Source organism: Falco naumanni, chromosome 13 (assembly GCF_017639655.2).
Source record: "Falco naumanni isolate bFalNau1 chromosome 13, bFalNau1.pat, whole genome shotgun sequence".
Classification (NCBI taxonomy): domain Eukaryota; kingdom Metazoa; phylum Chordata; class Aves; order Falconiformes; family Falconidae; genus Falco; species Falco naumanni.
In genome coordinates, this window is record NC_054066.1 from 1,217,505 (window position 1) to 1,235,577 (window position 18,073).

Sequence of the window (18,073 nt, forward strand, 5' to 3'; positions counted from 1 at the left end):
CCACATCTCCCATGAAAGTCAGCCTAAAGCAGAATAAAGCCCCAGGACAAAGGCTGGAGCTGAAGGCCTTCCTGCCACATGAGTGCTCCAGCCTGCAGGTATAAACACAGTCACGTTTTGGATGCTAAAGATTTTCCTGTTGTGCTACAGGGCCACAAAACACCATGGTGGCCAGGAGCAGCAGGTGGATATCCAGGAAGTGGTGCCAGGCTGATGCAAAGGGAGCTTCGTGCCCTGCACGCCTGGTGTGATAGTCCAATACCTGCTGGGTGGGTGGGCCTCACCTTTTCATTACTTCATTACTCACCAGCCCAAATGTGTGCTTTTTTTTTTTTTTTTTTTTCCCTGGAGCTCACCCATATTGATGTTGGCTTCACACATGCAGCCACTCATGTCGCTCCGGGTATTTAAAAACCAAATTAACCCACTTACTGAAAAAATCAAGTGTTTGAAGAGCTAGGGAAGAGAGGAGTTGCTGTGATGTGACCTACCTCCCTGGCCAGGGCAGCCAGCAGCTGTATGCACAAGCTGCAAAGCCCAGGTATGAGGCCACCATGAGGGGCAAAGGGAGCTGCATCTTGCTGCCTGTGTGGAGCCGTCACTGACCACACAGCACCTCTGGCCTCGGCAGTTGCACCAGGCTTGCTGGTCCTGCCTGCTGCCATAAGAGCAAGCTGCGTGGGCAGTAATTCTTCCCACAAATGCTCTTCCAGTCAGGGCTGGAAAACTCCATCATGGACTATTAAATTTGAAGTCCCTGAGCCACAAATCCAGCCCTAGACGGAAGTGCTAGACTATTTATACACTCTTTTATAAGAGCCATGGTAGACCTTTGGCTATCTCTATTGCTTTTTGAACATTTTCCAATCCAGCTATATCCTTCTGAGATGGGGAAAGTAGAAACACACTCGGTGAATTATGGATGTGTAAAAGGCTGTAATGATGTTCTCCCTTTTACGGGCTCCTCTTTTCCCAGTGGTTTTTAACATGCACCTCTCATTTGAACAGCTTTTGGACTATCTAGCAAAACTGAGCTCTTATTCCAGGGAGGGAATAACTTGGTGCACATTTTAAGACTATAAAGAGAAGAAAATAGGAAAATAATATCTATCCCCATTTAATACCAGCTTCCATTTTATTATCTGCTTACACAGTATCACAGATTCTGTTCACCCTGAATCAACGATGGCCTTGTTACCACATGTCCTGAGTAGGAGGTGGAAGCTGTGATCTGGAGGGTTGGAGAGGCCAATTCCAGCACCATGGTTTTGCCTGGCCTGGATGGCTGAATCTTCCCCAAAATCCTGCTTTATCCTTCCCATCCTTTCTGCTCATTCTTCATCCTCCCCAGCAGCCGAGGAGGAGTGGGAGGAAGGCAGACAGTGCTGGGGTGTGCAAGGAGGGGACCAAGGTAGCCAGTCTTGGGGATGGAGCAGTGGTGGCCCTGGCCATTCGTGGTCCTGGAGGGAAGTGGCAGCGGCCACGGCAGTGCTCCCTGGCTTGGCTCCCCATCCCACTGCATGCCGGAGCGTAGCCAGGGAGGGCTCATCCCCATGCTTTGGAGCAGCAGTTGATGAGGCAGGAGGTGTGCAGGGGGCAGGGAAGTTTTTCCACCTGCTTCCCCTTCCATCTCCCCAACTCCTGGCAAATGCTACCCCAGTCTCTGGGCTGCCTGGGAGCTCTTGGCCTTGTTCCTGGGGGACTGCAGGCAGGATGCTGAGCAGCTGTGGCTTGTCCCTCACCCTCGGGGAGGGGGTATGAATGGGACCATGCACCCAAGGCAGCTCCATCCTCTCTGCACGGAGCAAAAGCTTCTTGTGTGCAGCAGAGGGAGGTGAGATGTGCAGCACGATCAAATGAAGAGCAAATTCTTGATGTCCTGAATACTTACAAGCCAGTGTGGTATCAAACCCTCTGGGGTCTAAACCCTTTTGTCCCACACTGACAGGCTGGAATAGAAAAAAACCAAATGCCTCTTCTCCTATCCTCACCTTTCAGCAAGAGCAGCCTATGGGCTGTTCTTGGGGCCCCCCAGCCCTGCCCACAGCAGGATTTGCAGGGCCAGTTGGGTTGTGGCGTGACAAACTGCTCAATGAGGCTTTGAAAGGCTTTGCCTTATCTGCTCATCCTTGCCATCCGTAACTGGTCCCCCACACTTGTTGTGCCACTCAGTTGAGGTCCTGCCGCCCCAGGCCATCTGCCTGCCGGCAGCGCTGCCGGTGGCCCCATTTCCCTGTGCTCCGTCCTGAGCACTGGGACTCAGCCTGCTGAAATCCCCATCGAGGTGGGATTAACTGGGCACTGTCTGGGGCTCAGATTGCTAGCAAGGTTTTTTGCCTCCCCTCTTGTTTAACTTGATTTTTGTGACGTTAGGCAGAGAACAAAGCTTTGTAGACAACAAAAGTGGGATGGGGTTGGGAGGATGGCACGGGCTATGGCTGTGTGCCTGGGCTGGGGGGTTTCACTGTACTGAGAGCCCTGTGTGGGTGCAGGGTGAGGGCAGCGCTGCTGCTGTGGGTGCCCAGCAGTCCTGCTGCAGCCCCTGGCCCCAGCACAGTGAGGGCTGCTCCCCACCCAAGTGTCTCCCTGCTGCTAGATAGCCACAGGTTGCCCACACTGGAGAACCTACCCGAGCACCAGTCAGGGACTTGCTTGCCAAAACACCGAGGCTTGGTGCCATGGAGCTCCTAAGGGAGTGCAAGATGTCTTCAGGGGCCGAGTAGCTGATTTAACTCCTAGAAGGCTTCATGCCAGGTGAATTGGTTTTGCGAAGTGTTCGGGGGACTGTTTTGCCCTGCTTAGGATAGGAGATAGGCCATGCTTCTCTGCTCAGCCTAACACTTCAGGCATGATGAAAGAAGAGCAGCTTAAGGACCTATTAGCAACATGGCTGGTGGCCAGGTGTGGGTTGAGGTGAGGTGCAGTATATAAAGAGCATCACAGCACATAAGAACCTTCCATCTCTCCACTGTCATGTCTAGGGAGGGAGTTTGCCTGGGCTGTGAAAACAGCCTGCAAGAGAAGAGCTGCCAGTGTCTCCAGCAGCATCATGCCACCACCCAGCTGAGGGATGGGGCTGGGAGCCCACGGACACCCAGCTCAACTTGCTTTGACCAACTAAAACAGAGGCCATCGTGACCAGGCAATTCTAATTTCTGCAGCCTGTGAGGGGAAACACAGACCCTTCAACAGTCAAGTCCTTGTGGAGCAGCCCTTGCCCTATACCCACCTCCTTCAGTCTTTCGCAGACCTTGCTGCTCCATGGAGATATTTCCCAGCCTAGAAATGGGGCCAGTGAATGCTGGAGGACTACTGCCAGATGTTCCTGAAGGGGCTTTCCTCCCTGGGTGACAACACTGAGGGGTCCCCACCAGCTTTAGCCCTGCTTGGTGGCAGGAGCTTGGGTTTCCAGGGGAGAGCAAAGCAGACAAAAGGCAGCCAGATCCGCTAGCTGAGAAACCCTCGGGAAGAGGCAATATTAAACCATGGCACCACTTCAAATGGATCCTCTCACCAGATTGGCTTTGTGAAAGCCACAGCAGCATCCAGATGCCGGAGCAACAGCCCCAAGCCTGGGGAGAGGGCAGCCCTGCCCTGGTGACCCAGACCCCTACCTGGTCCCAGCTCCTACAAAGGACACAGGGCTGCCTCCCAGCCCAGGCCACGGCCCCTGGCGCAGGCAAAGCAGAGGCCCAGGGAGGAACAGAAAGCAAGATCCTTTATTGTACACAGTACAGAATGTAATGCAGCTTTGCAGGAGATACATAGCCCTGCTCGAGTAAAGGTTATTTCGAATCAGTCCTCAGATTAACCCCTTCTGCACTGTAGACCTGCCACACTGAGCAAATGGTTAAAACCCTGTCCCCAGGGTTGGGCTCCCACAACCAAACGCTCCCCACAGGTACAGGCCACGGCAGCCACCATGGCAAAAGCAACCGAGTCTACCCAGAGTTAATCTTCATACTTCCCCAAAAAAAAAAGAATTAATCAGTCAAAAAAAAAAAAAAAAAAGATTCAACCAAAGCTAACTAAGAGAAAAAAAAAATTCCTATACAGCATTTACAACAAAAACATGTAGCCAGTGGAAGTAGGGGGATAGGCAGATATGGATATATGAGTGGTGACGGAGTGGTAAGAGGTGCAGCAGGGAGCTGGAGGGAAGCAGGGTACCCAGGAGGGGGGTGAGGGACCCCACCCTCCCTGCCCACCACAGCCTTACAGCCCAGCTCCGAGGCCGTGCCAAGCAAGGGGAGAGCGCAGCTGAGCTGGCACCGGTATTCAGCCCCAGCTCCCCCAGGAAAGAGGACTCGAGCAGTGAAATGGAGTGGACCAGATACTTCAGCAACCATCCCAGGGAGCTGCAGGCACCAAGGGCTCCCCCCACAAGCATGCTAGGAGGAGAGCCGGAGGGGGGCATCCTCAGGGGCTCTGGGAACAGCAGCCAGTCTGCAAAAAATAGCTTTACCTTAAAATACAAAAAATCTACAAAAATCAGTTTAGAAACTTTTTTTTTTTCCTGCTAAAACATCAAAAAAAAAAAAAAAGAAAAAAAAAAAAGGAGGGAGATAGTGTCAGGGTCTCCCCTCCCTTGAAATGCAACCCGTGGCCCGCAGCCAGAGCTGAGGAGTAAGAGGGGCACAGAGAGGACCTTGAGGGGCTAGGAAAGCATTATTTCAGGTTATATCACGAGAGTGGGGCAGGGAGGAGAGGGTCAGGAAGAAGGCAGAAGGCTCCTCGGGGTTGGGGTAGGGTGCTGCGCACATCAGCCCCGGGGTGCTGGCCCAGGTGGCTCCCCCGCATCCCTCCTCTGTGCAAATCAAAGCCCTTTCCACCACACAAGGCAGCTACGCGGATTGTGCTTGATGCAAAGCAGATTGTCGTGACAACTGGCTAGGCAGCCATGCTGGCTCAGCCCAGTCCCGGGGCGCTGCTGGAGCCATCAGTCCTCGCGGTGCTTGCGAGGAACGGGGCCTAGGTCAGAGACTGCGTCTTTAGCTCCCGTCACCCCAAAACATCACGCTGATGCTTGGCAGGAGGTGCCAGCGACAGACAGTTCTACGCACTAGCCCTTGGACAGTAAGGGTGGGAATTCAGCAGTGGCACACACGGGGCATTTTAGATTCCTCCAATTTGTGTGCACGCGCATGTGGTTTGTTGGTTTGTTTCGTTTTGTTTTTTTTTCTCCTCGTGAACAGCAACAAGTATTTTTTTAGAAAACCGTATTTGCCCAACATAGATGCGCTAGTGCTCGTGGCTCTGCCAGCTGGCCGAGTCAGTAAGCGAAGCCCTCCGCGTAGGGAAGGCTGCTGCAGGGATCCATCTCCAGGAGGTACGCTGGGCTGTCCTCAAAGTGCGTCAGCGGCACTGTCTCCTCCTCGGGCACCGGGCAGTCTGGCTCCGTCTTCAGGAAAGGGCGCTGGTTGTCGGGGTAGGCCATGGAAAAGAGGGCATCAGGGTCGCAGACAAACTTATAGACGTACCGCTCACCAGCCACCTGCGAGGAGGAGGAGGAGGGCATGAGAGGTGCCTTGCACCCTCCCCCCTGCCCAGGGAGTAACACACACAGCATGACTGACGCTGGACCTAGCCCCACTCCTCCTGTGCCCCAGAATGTTGGGGTGACAGCAGAGGATGGTGACACCCTCGGCTCCCCTTCCCCGTGGCAACGGGGTCACTCGCCTTCTGCATGATGCCCTTCTCATAGTAGTAGCGCAGGGAGCGGCTGAGCTTGTCGTAGTTCATGGCTGGTCGGTTCTTCTGGATGCCCCAGCGCCGTGCTACCTGTGGGGAGAGAGGCAGCACCGTAAAGGCTCCAGCCAGGGCTTGGACCTGGATCCTTGAGGGAAATCACAACTGAAACATGGGGCGGGGGCTTGTTTCTGGGGGCTGGAGCAGACAGAGGTGAAAATGTCACCACAGTCCCAGAGCAGTTCCCCGCCTGCTGTGACAAAGCTCCAGCTCCAAGCGCTGGCTGCCACAATGCTGCCACTGCCAAACCGGGGGATGAATCAAAAGACATTTGATTAGGGGAGCCTGCCAAAAAAGACACTTCAAAAAACCACAATTTCCATGCACTGCATAAGAGATATTATGGGTAATTACCCACAATGCGCAGCTCAGCACTACAGCTGCTTTCAATTACTGCCCAAACAGCTCCTTCCTCTGTGTCAGCCTCCTGCAGAGCTGCAGGGCTCGGGCACAGCACAGAGCTGCCACCAGGGACCCAGGGCAAAGGATCGGAGCCGTCTGGGAGGGACACAGCCGTGGCTGAGTGCAGGTCTCAGCAAGACATCCAAGGCATACAGAGGCCGGTGACCCCCGACACCTCCAGGAGCAAAGCACGTGTCGTGCCAAGAGGCAGCAGAGGAGATTAAAGGCAAATTTGTACAGCTGCTGAGCGTGGATGGGTGGCTGGCTTTTCCCTTTTTGCCTTCAAAAGCTGCCCCTGTGTCTCACTTCAAGTGAGCATGAGCTGCTGTGTTGTGTGGGAAGGGTCTTCCCCCACCCTGCGCTCCAGGCTCACCCCCAGCCACTCCAGGGCTGCAGCCCCAGCACGCCAGGTGCCCCTGTACCTCTTCAGGCTCGATCAGCTTGAACTCCATGCCCCGGCCAGTCCAGGCGATGAAGTGGGCATTGGCGGGGTCGTCCAGGAGGGTGACCAGAAACTGCCAGAGTTGCAAGGATCCACGCCGCTGGTATGGAGGGCCCTCACGGTACAGGGTGGGCTCCTGCTTCACTTTACCTGCCCGCACCGAGACACAGCTGACTAAACGCCCTGGCTCTGCCCCTCTCCCAGGCTGTGCCATCCATCAGGGGACATGTACGGCAATATTGGGTTCACCCCTGTGTGGGACACCCCCGTGCAGAATCAGGCCACAGGGCTGGAGAGCGGAGGGGTGGTGGGGATGGTGCTGCATGCAGGCAAGGCACAGGGTGGGTGGCAGGGACAGGGCTTGAGAGTGATGCCAAGCAGCTCCATGGGACAATGCCCTGCAGCTCTCAAGAGCAGCGTGCCAGCACAGCATGGCCTTAAAAGCCAACTGCTGCAGAGCCTGGCCCCAGACCTCCCTTCCATGAGCCCTGGTCACCCCCCAGCCCTCCTCTGGGGGTGAATTCTTACCCTCCAGCCTCTCTGGTACCACGCATGTGTCATCAAAATACAATCGTGTGTCCTTTTCATATGAAAATCCTAGGGAGGAAGAAGATTTTTTGTGAGCACAGGGCCCCTTCACCACCCCAGCCAGACCCCAGAAAAACCCTGGCTTGGCCCAGTCCAGCATCAGGACCCCATCCCCCAGTGCCACGAGCAGACTCATCCCCAGCTATCTCAGTGGCATTGCACTGGCTTGCCAGGTGAATGCCATGCAGCTCTGGCACCCTCTCACCCTGGGGAGATGGGGGAACCAAAACTCTCAGCAGCTACATTGGCCACGTTGTCCCAGCTTATGCAACGCAGTGCTGCGCACTCGCGGGGGCCGGTGGCTGCATGGCACAGGCCCTATTTTTAGCAGCAGCGCGGGTGCTGCTCGCGTGTGGGCCCTCACGGACGTTTTCAGGGTGCCCAGCAGCTCTGCCAGCCACGAGGGGGGCCTGCCTACCCTGAGAGAGGGATGGGATGGGACACACCAGGGATGCCCATGAGCGGGAAGAGGCTGGGGCACACTCACCGTCATGGCTGCTGGGGAAGACACCCCCTCGCAGGTACGAGGACTGACAGTTAGGCACTTCTGTGAGGGACATGAAGGTGGCATTAAGGACATGCATCCTGTGGGTCCCAACAAGCACTCAGCAGCATCTTCCCATCCCTCAGCACATCCTACAGCCAAGTCCAGGCATCTCCCCCTAAACCACCGCACCCACCCCCAGCCCCTACCCCCAAACTTTTGGGGAAAACCAGTACCAATTTGGGAGGGCAGAAGCACTGGAATGAGCGCTGGCAGAAAGGTGTAAGTCAGCTCAGGTTTTCACTATGTTATTCTGGCCCTCCAGGAAGGGAGGCATCGCTGCGCCTCCCCTGCCATCTGCTCAGCTGTGCCACCCTCCATCCCGAGGTCAGGGTATTTTTAGGTCCTAAGGCGATTAGAGGATTTTTCCGTGATGCTGGTGGGGTCCAGCAGCCAGAAATCACAGCAGGTTCTAGGCCAGGGCTCCAGGGGGACCCGCCGGGTACTGCAGGGCACCCCAGCCTGCGGCTACGGCACAGACCACGCCACGCAGCATCTGGTGAATGCCTGCTCTATCCCTCCTGCTTTGAAAGAGGAAGGGGGGGGGCAGTGAAACCAGGAGAAGCAGCAGCCTGGCGCTGCAGAAGCCCTGGGGTGATGTGGCACCTGCTGCCCGAGGCTCAACCCTGTGCCTGCCACGCTGTCTGTGAGCTGCAGATGGCAGAGATGGCCCCGCTACCCCGGCTGCTGCTGACGTAACCCGCACCACCCCCGGGCATCCGGCTGCCTCCCCAGCTCATACCCACCTGAGTCAATGCAGTAGTCCCGGGGCTCCTGCTTGATGCCCACAGGGGGCTGGAAGCCGTGGCCGGGGGGGCCAGGCAGGCCGGGGCCACCGTGCTCATAGAGCGGATCATGGTACTCCTGCTTGAATCCCTGAGGGGGGCAGGGGGCAGCAGGGCCAAGGGGCTCCGACAGCTGCCGGTGGTAGACGGGGCGGCTGTCCCCTGGGACCCCAGACTGTGGTGGGAAGGGGTGGCAGGGCTCAGACAGCTGCCTCTGAAACCTGGAGGGAAGAGGGACACAGCATGACCGAGGGGTGGTGAGGTCAGCCCTGCCAGCATGCTGCCACCCCAGACCAGGACCCTGATGCTCATTCGGTGCCCTCAGCCCAGGGTGGTTTTGGGTGGTATTGTGTCCCACCCGCAGCAGGCTAGGACAGTTCCTCAGGAGCATGACCACCACGAGGATTTGTCCCATGGGGACCGAGTGGGCTGTAAGAGAGCCCTGGCCCCCTCCAAGCACTGGAGACCCCCTGCCAGAGGAGCAGGACAGCACGTGGGTCACCACGGTCAAGTGCTGTGCACCTCAGGTGATGGCAGCGTGGTGCTGCAGTGGGGATATGTGGGTAGGAGTGGGGACAGGATACAAACCCCAGCCCACGACAGTAATATCTCTGTAAACCTGTAAAACCTCCCCCCGGTGTGGTGGGCAGAGCTGTGGGGCCTGGGGAATGATGCACCCAGGCAGGCGCTTACGCAAACCAAATCTACTCCGCAGCTCCAGCCGGCCACTAATCCGCCTGTGCAGCGGGGATTAAACCTTGAACTCTGTGGCAGGGAGCACTATTTTTGGCTCTGGGGTGCTGCCACCACCGGCTTGAGTCCCAGCATGGTCTCTGCTGGTGGCAGTGGACACAAAGGACTATCTCGAGGGGGTGCTGCCGCATCCCCTCGTCCTCCAGCACCTTGAAAGGCGATCTCTGATCTCCGCACCTGGCTCCTCTCAGCGAGCCATACACCATTTGGCTTTGTAACTGGAGCCCTCCCAGCTGCCGGGCTGGGATTACTCCATTTCCGAGCCGTGTCCCTCTGCCCTTCCTGAGTGAAACCCAAGCCCCACGCTGGCATGGCGCTTCCCGAGGGGTCACGGCCAGCCCCCCACATAGCTTGAAGGTTGCCTGGAGCAGTGCCCTGCTTTGCTGGGGAGGGATGCTTGCCCACTGCGGGCACATCACAAGAGATTCCACGGCCCAGCTGTATGGCTTTGTTGGGCTGCCATGTCCGGCCCCATGCCCACAGGGGACACGCAAGCAGCCGTCACCACAAAGGGAATCCAGGAGGCCACAAGCAAAGCTGGAGGTCGACTGCAACCTGTGCCATGCCACCTACTGATAACATGGGCAAGCCTGGGGTGAGGGAGAGGACCGGCAAGGCCTCTAGGGACACAGGGGTGATGGGAGATGAAACCACAATTTTGAGAGGAAGCAGGGAGCAGGGTCTCTCCCTCCGCAGCCCCAAAAATGACAGGGATGTCACGTGATGCACAGAGGAGCTAAGGAGCAACCCTCAGCCCAAGGGTGCTCGGGGGCAGGACAAGGATGCTTGCAGCTCCCCGGCCCAGCAGGGCTCAGCTTGGATGGCAGAGCTGCAGCAGGTGGAAGAGACAAGAGCAGGAGACCTGACTCAGCACCATCACCCGTTGCCACAGGGATGGATGCAGGCGGCAGCCTCTGCCTGCCTCGCCTTTCTCAAGCTGGAGGCAAAGGTTCTGCCTGGTGTCCCTGGGGCTGGGAAGAACGGGTCCGCATTAGGAGGCGGCTGCCTTATGGGGAGAAAAAGCCATGAGATCTCAGTGGGAAGCAGCAAATTTTGCCACACTGGTTTACAGGGGATCCCAGGCAGCAATGCCTGGCCCAAAGTCTGCCACCGCAGCATGGGGACAAAGGGACGGACATCCCTCCTCCTTCCCCATGCTGAGGCCACCGATCCATTTCAAGAGGGCGAAAGACTCCATAAACACCCGCAAGTCACCAGTGCTCGCTTGGGCAGGGAAAGCCTTACCTGTGCTCGGTGGGGTATTGGTTTTCAGACATCATCTTTGGCATGTGCATGGGTGGGTGAGGCGGCCGTGGCACGGCGAAGGTCTGCTGCCTCTGCTCCTGCAGCGGGTGCGGGGCCGGGGCCGCCGCCGCCCCATGGGCAGCTGCCTGCACAGCTGAGGCCGGCGGCGGCAGGGCCGATCCCTGGTGCGCAGGAGACACTGGCGTGGCGGGCGGTGTTAATGGCTTGAACCCGGCAGGGGGCTTCCTGTCATAGGCACTGTGGAGGGAAAAGGGGCCGGGGGCTGATGGTGACGCTACCAAGGACATCTCTGTGTGGCAGAGCGACAAGCAAGACTAGTCCCCACACTGCGACCCAAGGGGTCTGAAGGCAGCAGCCACTCCCATGCTACCTACCAGCAGTTGTAGAGGCACTTGTCCCCATAGCCAGCACAGAGGGCCTGCTCGTGGCTGCAGGACGACAGCTCCGAGGAAGGGCTGTGCAGCTCCCGCTTGATCTTTGCCGGAGGTGGAGCATGCAGGACCACTGCAACAAGACAGAGGAGCATACAGGCTCACCCACACAGGAGGGGTGTGTGGGGGGGTGCTGACCCCTGGGGAGCTTGGTGTGCTTGGGTGCTCTTGGCTTCGGAATCAGGTGCTGAATTACCCCCCTGGGAACATCAGGCAACCAATCCATGGCAGGATGGTGCCCAAGCAGACCCTGACGTGCTGGTGGGCAAGCTGGAGTGGCAGGGTTGACTTCTGCAGGGATGGGCAGGGCTGGGACAGTCCCACTGGCCCAAGACATTGCTCACGGAGGGGGAGATGTTTCCCACTGGGATCCAAGAGGGGAACAGCACAGGGTAAGAGGGGAACAGGCAGCTTGACAACAGCCATGGATGAGACACATGCCCAGGCTGGGCCAAAAGCCCCTCAATGAGGCGAGATGAGCCCAGGCATCACAGGCAGAGGAACGAGGGGTCTTGACAGCCTGGAGCTCTGAGAGCTTGCAAGCAGGACACAGTGACCCACTCGCCCTCACAGGAACATACCCAGTTCCCGATTAGCTGGCCAGAGAGTCAGCAAGCAGCTAGATGGGATCCACCTTCCCCCAGCCAAAGTAATCCAAGAGGACCCAGTCCCAGGGTCTCACAATCGCATGAGTTCAAGTGCCAAAGGTCCCACTAAAACCAAACCCTTCCCAGCCCCCTGCAAGCCCACTCGCTATATATAATTTTAAACCTAGTAATATATACTTAACCTAATTAATTTCTAAAAGCAGGTGCCCTAGGAAAGGGAAAGCGCCTCAAAGATCTTTACCTAAATAGTGCCTGCAGAGGAGAGCCAAGACTAATCGGAAGTGGAATATTAGCTTCATGCAAAGCCGAAACACAGCGGAGAGGAGCAAATAGCTCCAGGACAACTGTTCACAGCTTGCCAGGTAATTAGCTGCTCCCCTAATTTGTCAAAACCTTTAAAGAGCTGCTGACTCCCCTCTCTACCAGTGCCCCTCCCCACCCCCGGCAAGGGCCCAGCACAGCTGGTACCAAGGGCATACCCCCCCCCCCCCCCCCCCCCCGGAAGATTTGAAACACAAAGCCCAGCGCTGAGCCAGCACAGCCCCTCACACGCCTTCCACCCGCTCCCAAGCCGGATTTATCCCCCTCCTCCTTCCCCCCACGGCGAGGTTGTGCCACTCTCAGCATTTCTAGCCTTAACGGGGGGCCGGCGCAGCGGCGGCAAAGCCCGGGCGCCCCGCGAGCCACGGGAAAGCAAAGGGGAACTGGCTTTGGAAGGGTTCCAGCTGCCTATCGCGAGCATGTTTCTCCCTAACAGGCTCCGTGTTGTTGGAGCGGGTTGTTTTTCCGCCAGTCGTACAATGGGGTCTGGTTATTCATTGGAAAAAAAAAAAAAAAAAAAAAAAAAGAAAGAAAAAAAAAAGTCTCCGAGCGGGCACCACCCTCCATTCACAAACAGTTTGGAGCGCTCCATTCATGTGGCTAAGGGGGGGGGGGGGGGGAAATTCCCCAGAGCTTAGAGCTGCCATTCAAGAAAAGGGAAACAAGCCTTAAGATCCTAACTGAGACCAGCTGGCCAAGCCCAGACTTAGTGCAACGTTTGGATTCCTTACACAAACACCGCGGGGCCGGCCGGCGCTGCTGGGCGAGATGCGCTCACGCCGCCGAGCTCGTGGGCCGGAGCGCCCGGTGGCGGGAGCCAAGGGGGCACAGAGGCCGGTGGCTCTGGGGAGGAAGGAGCTGGCTTGGGACCCCAGCAGCGAGCAGCCAGGCAGGGAGAGCAGGGAAGGTGGCAGGAGGGTTCCTGGGGAAGGAGGTGCCCTGCCTCAACACCCAGTGCCTCTAAGGCACGCTGGGTGCACAAGCACTTTTAACCTTTCCGGTCCTGTGCTCAGCACCATAATTAAAGGCTAAAAAAAAAAAAAAAATAAATGTACAAATAGGCAGGGGAACAGCTTAACTATAGACGGGGCCAGAGAACACGCCTCGGCACACCCACACCAGGACTGAGCCACAGGAGCAGCAAGAGCAACTGTGGGTGCCCAACAACCCCTCTCTGGGCTGCTTTAGCGCCCAGGGACAGAAGGGACCTGGGGAGACCAGGCAAGGGGACCAGCCATGCGTGCTTGGCAACCAAGGCAGCATAACTGGGAGGGGAAGATGGGGAGGAGGTGGTGTGCCGTTCAGGCATACACCCTCCGTGCCATACCACCAGCCAAGGTGGAGATGCCCAAAGCATCCATCTTCAGCCAAGAGGTCTCCCATGGGAAACGTGACACCTCAAAGCCATTCACGGCCTTGAATTGTGAGGGAATCCTTGGTGGGGGACAGGGCAGGTTGCTCCCTCTTCAGAAGCCAAGCCTGGAAGAAGCTGGCTTTGCCAGTGGCACCCGCTGCCCGAGCCATGGGGAAGGCAACCCAACCACCATTTCAAGCCCAGCTACTGGCTGGGGACCTTGGCACCCGCTCAAGCCATCACCTGGGAGCCGAGCTCCGCGCCTGCCCCTCCATCCCCCAGCATTACAGGACGCACCCAAGGTCACACCAGGAGAAGAGCCAGAAATAGAAGCCAGGCTCTTGCTTTCCTTTGTTTAAACAAACCTTCCTTAGAAACAAACCTCCTGCTCTCATTTTGGCATGCAAGAAACCCCACTCCTGCACTGCCCATGGCTTTAGCCACACGCCACCTGTGCAGGGGGCCACAAGTCCCCTGGGAGCAAACCCCTGCAAAAGGCAAAGCCTCTCACAGCACTTGATCTCCCCAGCATGATCCCATCACTTCCCAGTCATTTAAACAACCGGTCAAGATACAACTTTGTACATATACCCTCTCCCCTAGGACAGCACCGCAGGCAAACCCACATCTATGCCCGGCCAAGCAACATGGCACGCTGGGCAGCAGGGTGAGCTCTGCAGGAGTCACCCGCAGCCTCCTCTCCTTCCCAAGAGGACCTGCCACTTCTTCGGGTAGCTTATAAGCACCAAATCTGGTGCTCTTGCAGCTCGGTCCAGGGTGCAGAGAACAACACATCCCTTATTCAGAGAAGCCCTGCTTTCTCCATCCCTCCAGCGGGACTTCCTCCCCAACACCACGACCCACCGCACTCTGGTGTGTTACAGTATTTTGCTGCCAAGCCCCAACTTTAAGCCCACGTCTGCCAGGGACCTCAGCTACAGAATCGGGCACGGTGAGCAGGCAGCAACTGAGCTGCGGGCAGCTGCCATGCAATGAGGGTTTTTTAGCAAGGTGAGAATGATGCTGTGTTCCCGAGCATCTCCAACACTCAACACAGCACACATGGCAGCATTCCCCATGACAACAGGGTCCAAACTGAGCCTGATCTGTCCCTTTTTGCTGCTGTGCTGAGGAAGCTTGGCCCTGGGTATGCCAGGACCACGGGGCAGGAGATAGAGCTGGTTTGCCTGGAATAAAAGAGAGCAGCAGCTTCCTCAGGGAAAGGGCACAGAGCTACACAACTGCAGGAATGGTCCAACGCATGCCTGCAAACATCCATATGGACCAGCGAAGGATTTACCTGCCCGTGGGAGCTAACGGACACTGAACCCCGATGTGGCCCCCCCAGCCCAGGAAAGAAGCATGTCCCTGCTAGCCAAAGGCAGGTGCAGGGGGGAGGCTGTGCCAGATTCATCCCTCTCTTCTTACACCACACATGGTTCGGAACCAGAGGGAAATGAGAAGATTGGGTCAGAAAGCTGTAAGCTAGACTCTCTCCCGTGCTGGTATGGAAGAGCCGGGCTCCCTGTTCCCCTCACCGCAGTCTGAGCCCCACCCCAGCTGGCACAGCCCCTTCCACAGCAGCAAGGGAAACCTTTCCTTTCTTTCCCCTGGAAAGTTAAGGAAGGTTATTACAGCAGGGTGTCATGCAGGGAGATCTCCTTTCAAGTGACAAAGTTGTTTCAATGCCAGCTTTGCAGAGGCTGAGCAAGTCAGGAGAACATTTTAAGAGTCTAAACCAAATGCTCCCCCCGCCCCCCACACCCCCTGCCCTTTTCCTGGATCACCCAGAAAAGTTTGTCTCTTCTCTCTGAGCTCTTCAGGTTACAAGGAAACAAGAGACTGCCAAAAGGCGCTGGAAACAGCTTCAGCTCTAAGAGCCACCCTCCCACACATGCTGCAGTTTTTACCGCTCCAAGCGAGAGCTGCTGGGCTGCGCTAGGATGTCAACAGCCAGTTGCGTTTCTGACTCTGGGCTCGCCTTTTATCTCAGGGGAGACAAGGAAAAAAGCGCATCTGAAACTTGGGCTGTCTGGAACAGTTTAATGGCAAGCTTCCCACTCAAGTAATCAAAGAGCAATAATTAACATGCATTTACTGTAGGAGAAGATACCCTGCTGCATGCTGTGACAAAGCTGGAATGAAAAATCTGTTCGACTGCAGGCTAAATTTGATTTACCTTAAGTCCTGTAGCTGTCTGGCTCAGCAGCAAAACCCAGCCACCAACACCAAGCTACTACTTCTGTTTGCCAGGTAACGACTTAAAACACCCTGAATGCCCCCCCCCGTCCCCCGTCCCCCCTTCTCCTCCAACCAAGCCCTCAGTGCCCCAGAGCATGAGCACCACGCGCCATTCACCAGCCCCTGCCCTCACTAACACATCCTGCAATGGACCGCGGCGCAGAACCAACTCTCGCTCTTATGCAACTCAAGAGGGACTGCATTTTCACTGGCCTCCTTTTAAACACGCTGCCTTGCCAGTGATTAATGCTGCTTAAAGCGGCTCAAGTTTCACCACTCAGGTCCGCTCTTGCCAACAGCGCTGGGCCTGGACTGTAAAAAGCTCCAGAAACTGCAGAGATTGTGGCTAACCAAGGAGCCCAGCACGGGCTCTCGCTTCCACTTGAAAAGGAAAAGGAGCATTTATAAGCAAATCAACATTACTATGAACAAGCAGCGAGTCTCAGAGGAGCCCAGAGATCAGTTAGAGAATTTCCATGCATTTGGCTATGATTTTCCCCACTTACAAAAGACAGGGCATTGCAAGTTTCATCTCGATGAACCCGAACCACACGTGCTTTCTCCCAAAAGTCTGTGATTTCATGGTTTCAGCCCCAGCAACAACTGCTTTCCCAAGGAAGCAGCTCCAAACTCAGCTCAAGGTTTTGCACAGGCACCCAAACATTTCCCCTGCCCTAGAGAATGAAAACCCAAAACAATCACTTACAGTTGTCAGACTGGAAATCTGGGACAAATTGTTCATCATCAGGGACCTGAGCTAAAAAAGAAAAAAACAAACAAAATAAGTGGGTTTATGGCATTTTCTGTTCTCAAAAAAAAAAATGCTCACAGAGCCATTTTACATGGCAAAAGGCAGAGGTGAAGACTTGCCTTCAGCTAGCCAGGCCTCTTGAAGCTGGCTGAGATCCTGGAAGAGCTCTGGAACAGAGTGAAAGACTTATGCGCTCCATGGAAGAATAAATAACACTGCCATTATTCGCAGGGTTATTTCTAAACTGATAAACAGAAGAAGAGCGGTCTCACAGGGTCGCAGCGAGGCCACGGCCACTCGGGCCAGCCCTGCCTTACCTTCGGAGTCGTGGGCCAGGTCAGTCTCCAAGAATTTCCTTTTCCTATCGGACCCCGGCCGGCCTCGGCCCTCCTCTGTGCAGGCCTTCTGCAACGGGCAGGGCACAGCAGCCCGTGAGGGTGGCAGCCTCCGGGGATGGGGATGGGGGTGTCCCCACAGCTGGGGGATGGGTGGGGGGTGCCCAACAGGGTGATGGGGGGGGGAGGGGGGGAGCACAGAGCAAACTTACCCCGGGGCCCATAAAGGGAACCTGCTGGTCGTAGAAGCCGTCCATGGTGCGGGGAAGGCGGGCAGTGCCCCCGGCCCGCTCAGCATCGACGCCGGCCCGGGAAGAGGGGTCCGGCCCGGGTCCCGGCAGGTGCGCGGCTGGCGGGGAGATGGGGGTCAGGATCGGGCCCCGGCCCCTGCCGCCCCCGGGGCTGGCTCGGTGCGGGTGCGGGGCCGCCGCGCCTCCCCGGGGAGCCGGCCCACTCCTGCCGTGGCGGGTCGCAGCCCCCCGGCTCGTGATGTCACCCAATTTCTATAGAAACGGCCGTGACATCACGCGCCGGGGGAGCGGGGCCGGGGCCGGCACCACGCACGCTTCGCCTCGCTCCCCCCCGCCCCTGCCGGTGCTCTGCGCTGCAGGGCCGCGCCGCAGCCAGCCCCGTTCCCACGCCGCCCCGCGCGCCCCATTCATAAACTCCGCCCCCCTCCCCTCCCCTCCCCCCTCGCGCGCCCCCCCTCCCCCACCCCACCCCCCCCGCCATTCACACCGTGCGGCCCGCGCCATTCATAAACACCGCCCCCGCCCCTGGCTGCGGCTGCGGCCGCGGCCGCGCCCCGCCGCCGGGCCCTGCCGCCGGGCCCCGCTATGCCAGGCCCTGCCGTACCCGGCCGGGGCGCCGCGGGCTCCGCCGCCGCGGGGCTCCGCTGAAGCCGGGGCCGGGTAAGGCGCTGCTCCGCGCCCGGGCACCGCGCTGCTGCTCTGCTCCGGCCCACAGCCCCCAGCCAGCGGCCTCCGCCGCGCCCCGCCCCGCGCGCTTGTTTACCCTCGGCGCCCGCCAATGGGGAGCCGCCGTTCGGCTGCCCGCGCCGTCGGATTGGCTGCGGTGCCACTGCGTGCCCGCCCGTGCGCCGCTCCGCCGAGCACCATTGAGGCAGGCCGGGTGGGCGGGGGTGGAGACGTCCAATGGGCGCAAAGTGATTTGCATGACTCCGGCGAGAACGTTTTTCATTCATAAAAAAATAGAAGGGGGAAGAGGCCGGCGGGTGGGGCTGGGGCCGCGCAGGATTTAAAGGAGCCACGGCCCTGCCCAGGGTAGGAGTTGGAGGTTTGGCGGGCGGCCTCGAGGGGTTGGGGGGACAGCCCAGGAGGTCGGGTCTGGCCTCACCCTGCACGCCGTGCCCAAGAACCTGCCGCACAGCAATCTCTGCGGGTGGGCTGGACCTGGGTCCTCTGCACAGGCCATGGGGTCCCCTCCGCTTTCTTGGGAGGCGGTTTGATCCCAGCAAGGTGGCATCACACGGGTCTACCTGCGG

General features: G+C 57.7%; 1 protein-coding gene across 1 annotated transcript; it reads right to left on the bottom strand.

Moving 5' to 3' along the window:
- Window positions 1-3,701: 3,701 nt before the first annotated feature.
- ETV5 (ETS variant transcription factor 5) lies at window positions 3,702-17,542 on the bottom strand. Its single transcript, XM_040613650.1, has 13 exons — window positions 17,425-17,542; window positions 16,782-16,918; window positions 16,552-16,639; window positions 16,354-16,401; window positions 16,190-16,240; window positions 10,903-11,032; window positions 10,508-10,765; window positions 8,471-8,730; window positions 7,668-7,727; window positions 7,121-7,189; window positions 6,573-6,742; window positions 5,680-5,781; window positions 3,702-5,494 (listed from the first exon to the last, which is right to left on the bottom strand). Exons 2-13 carry the CDS (start codon window positions 16,824-16,826, stop codon window positions 5,273-5,275), a joined length of 1,503 nt encoding a protein of 500 aa, XP_040469584.1. The 5' UTR covers window positions 16,827-16,918; window positions 17,425-17,542; the 3' UTR covers window positions 3,702-5,272.
- Between the last annotated feature and the right edge of the window lie 531 nt (window positions 17,543-18,073).

Excerpts from the sequence above, each read along its gene's own strand:
- ETV5 (XM_040613650.1), bottom strand. The coding sequence starts at position 16,826 with ATGGACGGCTTCTACGACCAGCAGGTTCCCTTTATGGGCCCCGGG. Across the intron at positions 16,402-16,551 it reads CCTGGCCCACGACTCCGAAG|AGCTCTTCCAGGATCTCAGC; the intron begins GTAAGGCAGGGC and ends ACTCTGTTCCAG. Across the intron at positions 10,766-10,902 it reads AAGTGCCTCTACAACTGCTG|TGCCTATGACAGGAAGCCCC; the intron begins GTAGGTAGCATG and ends TTCCCTCCACAG.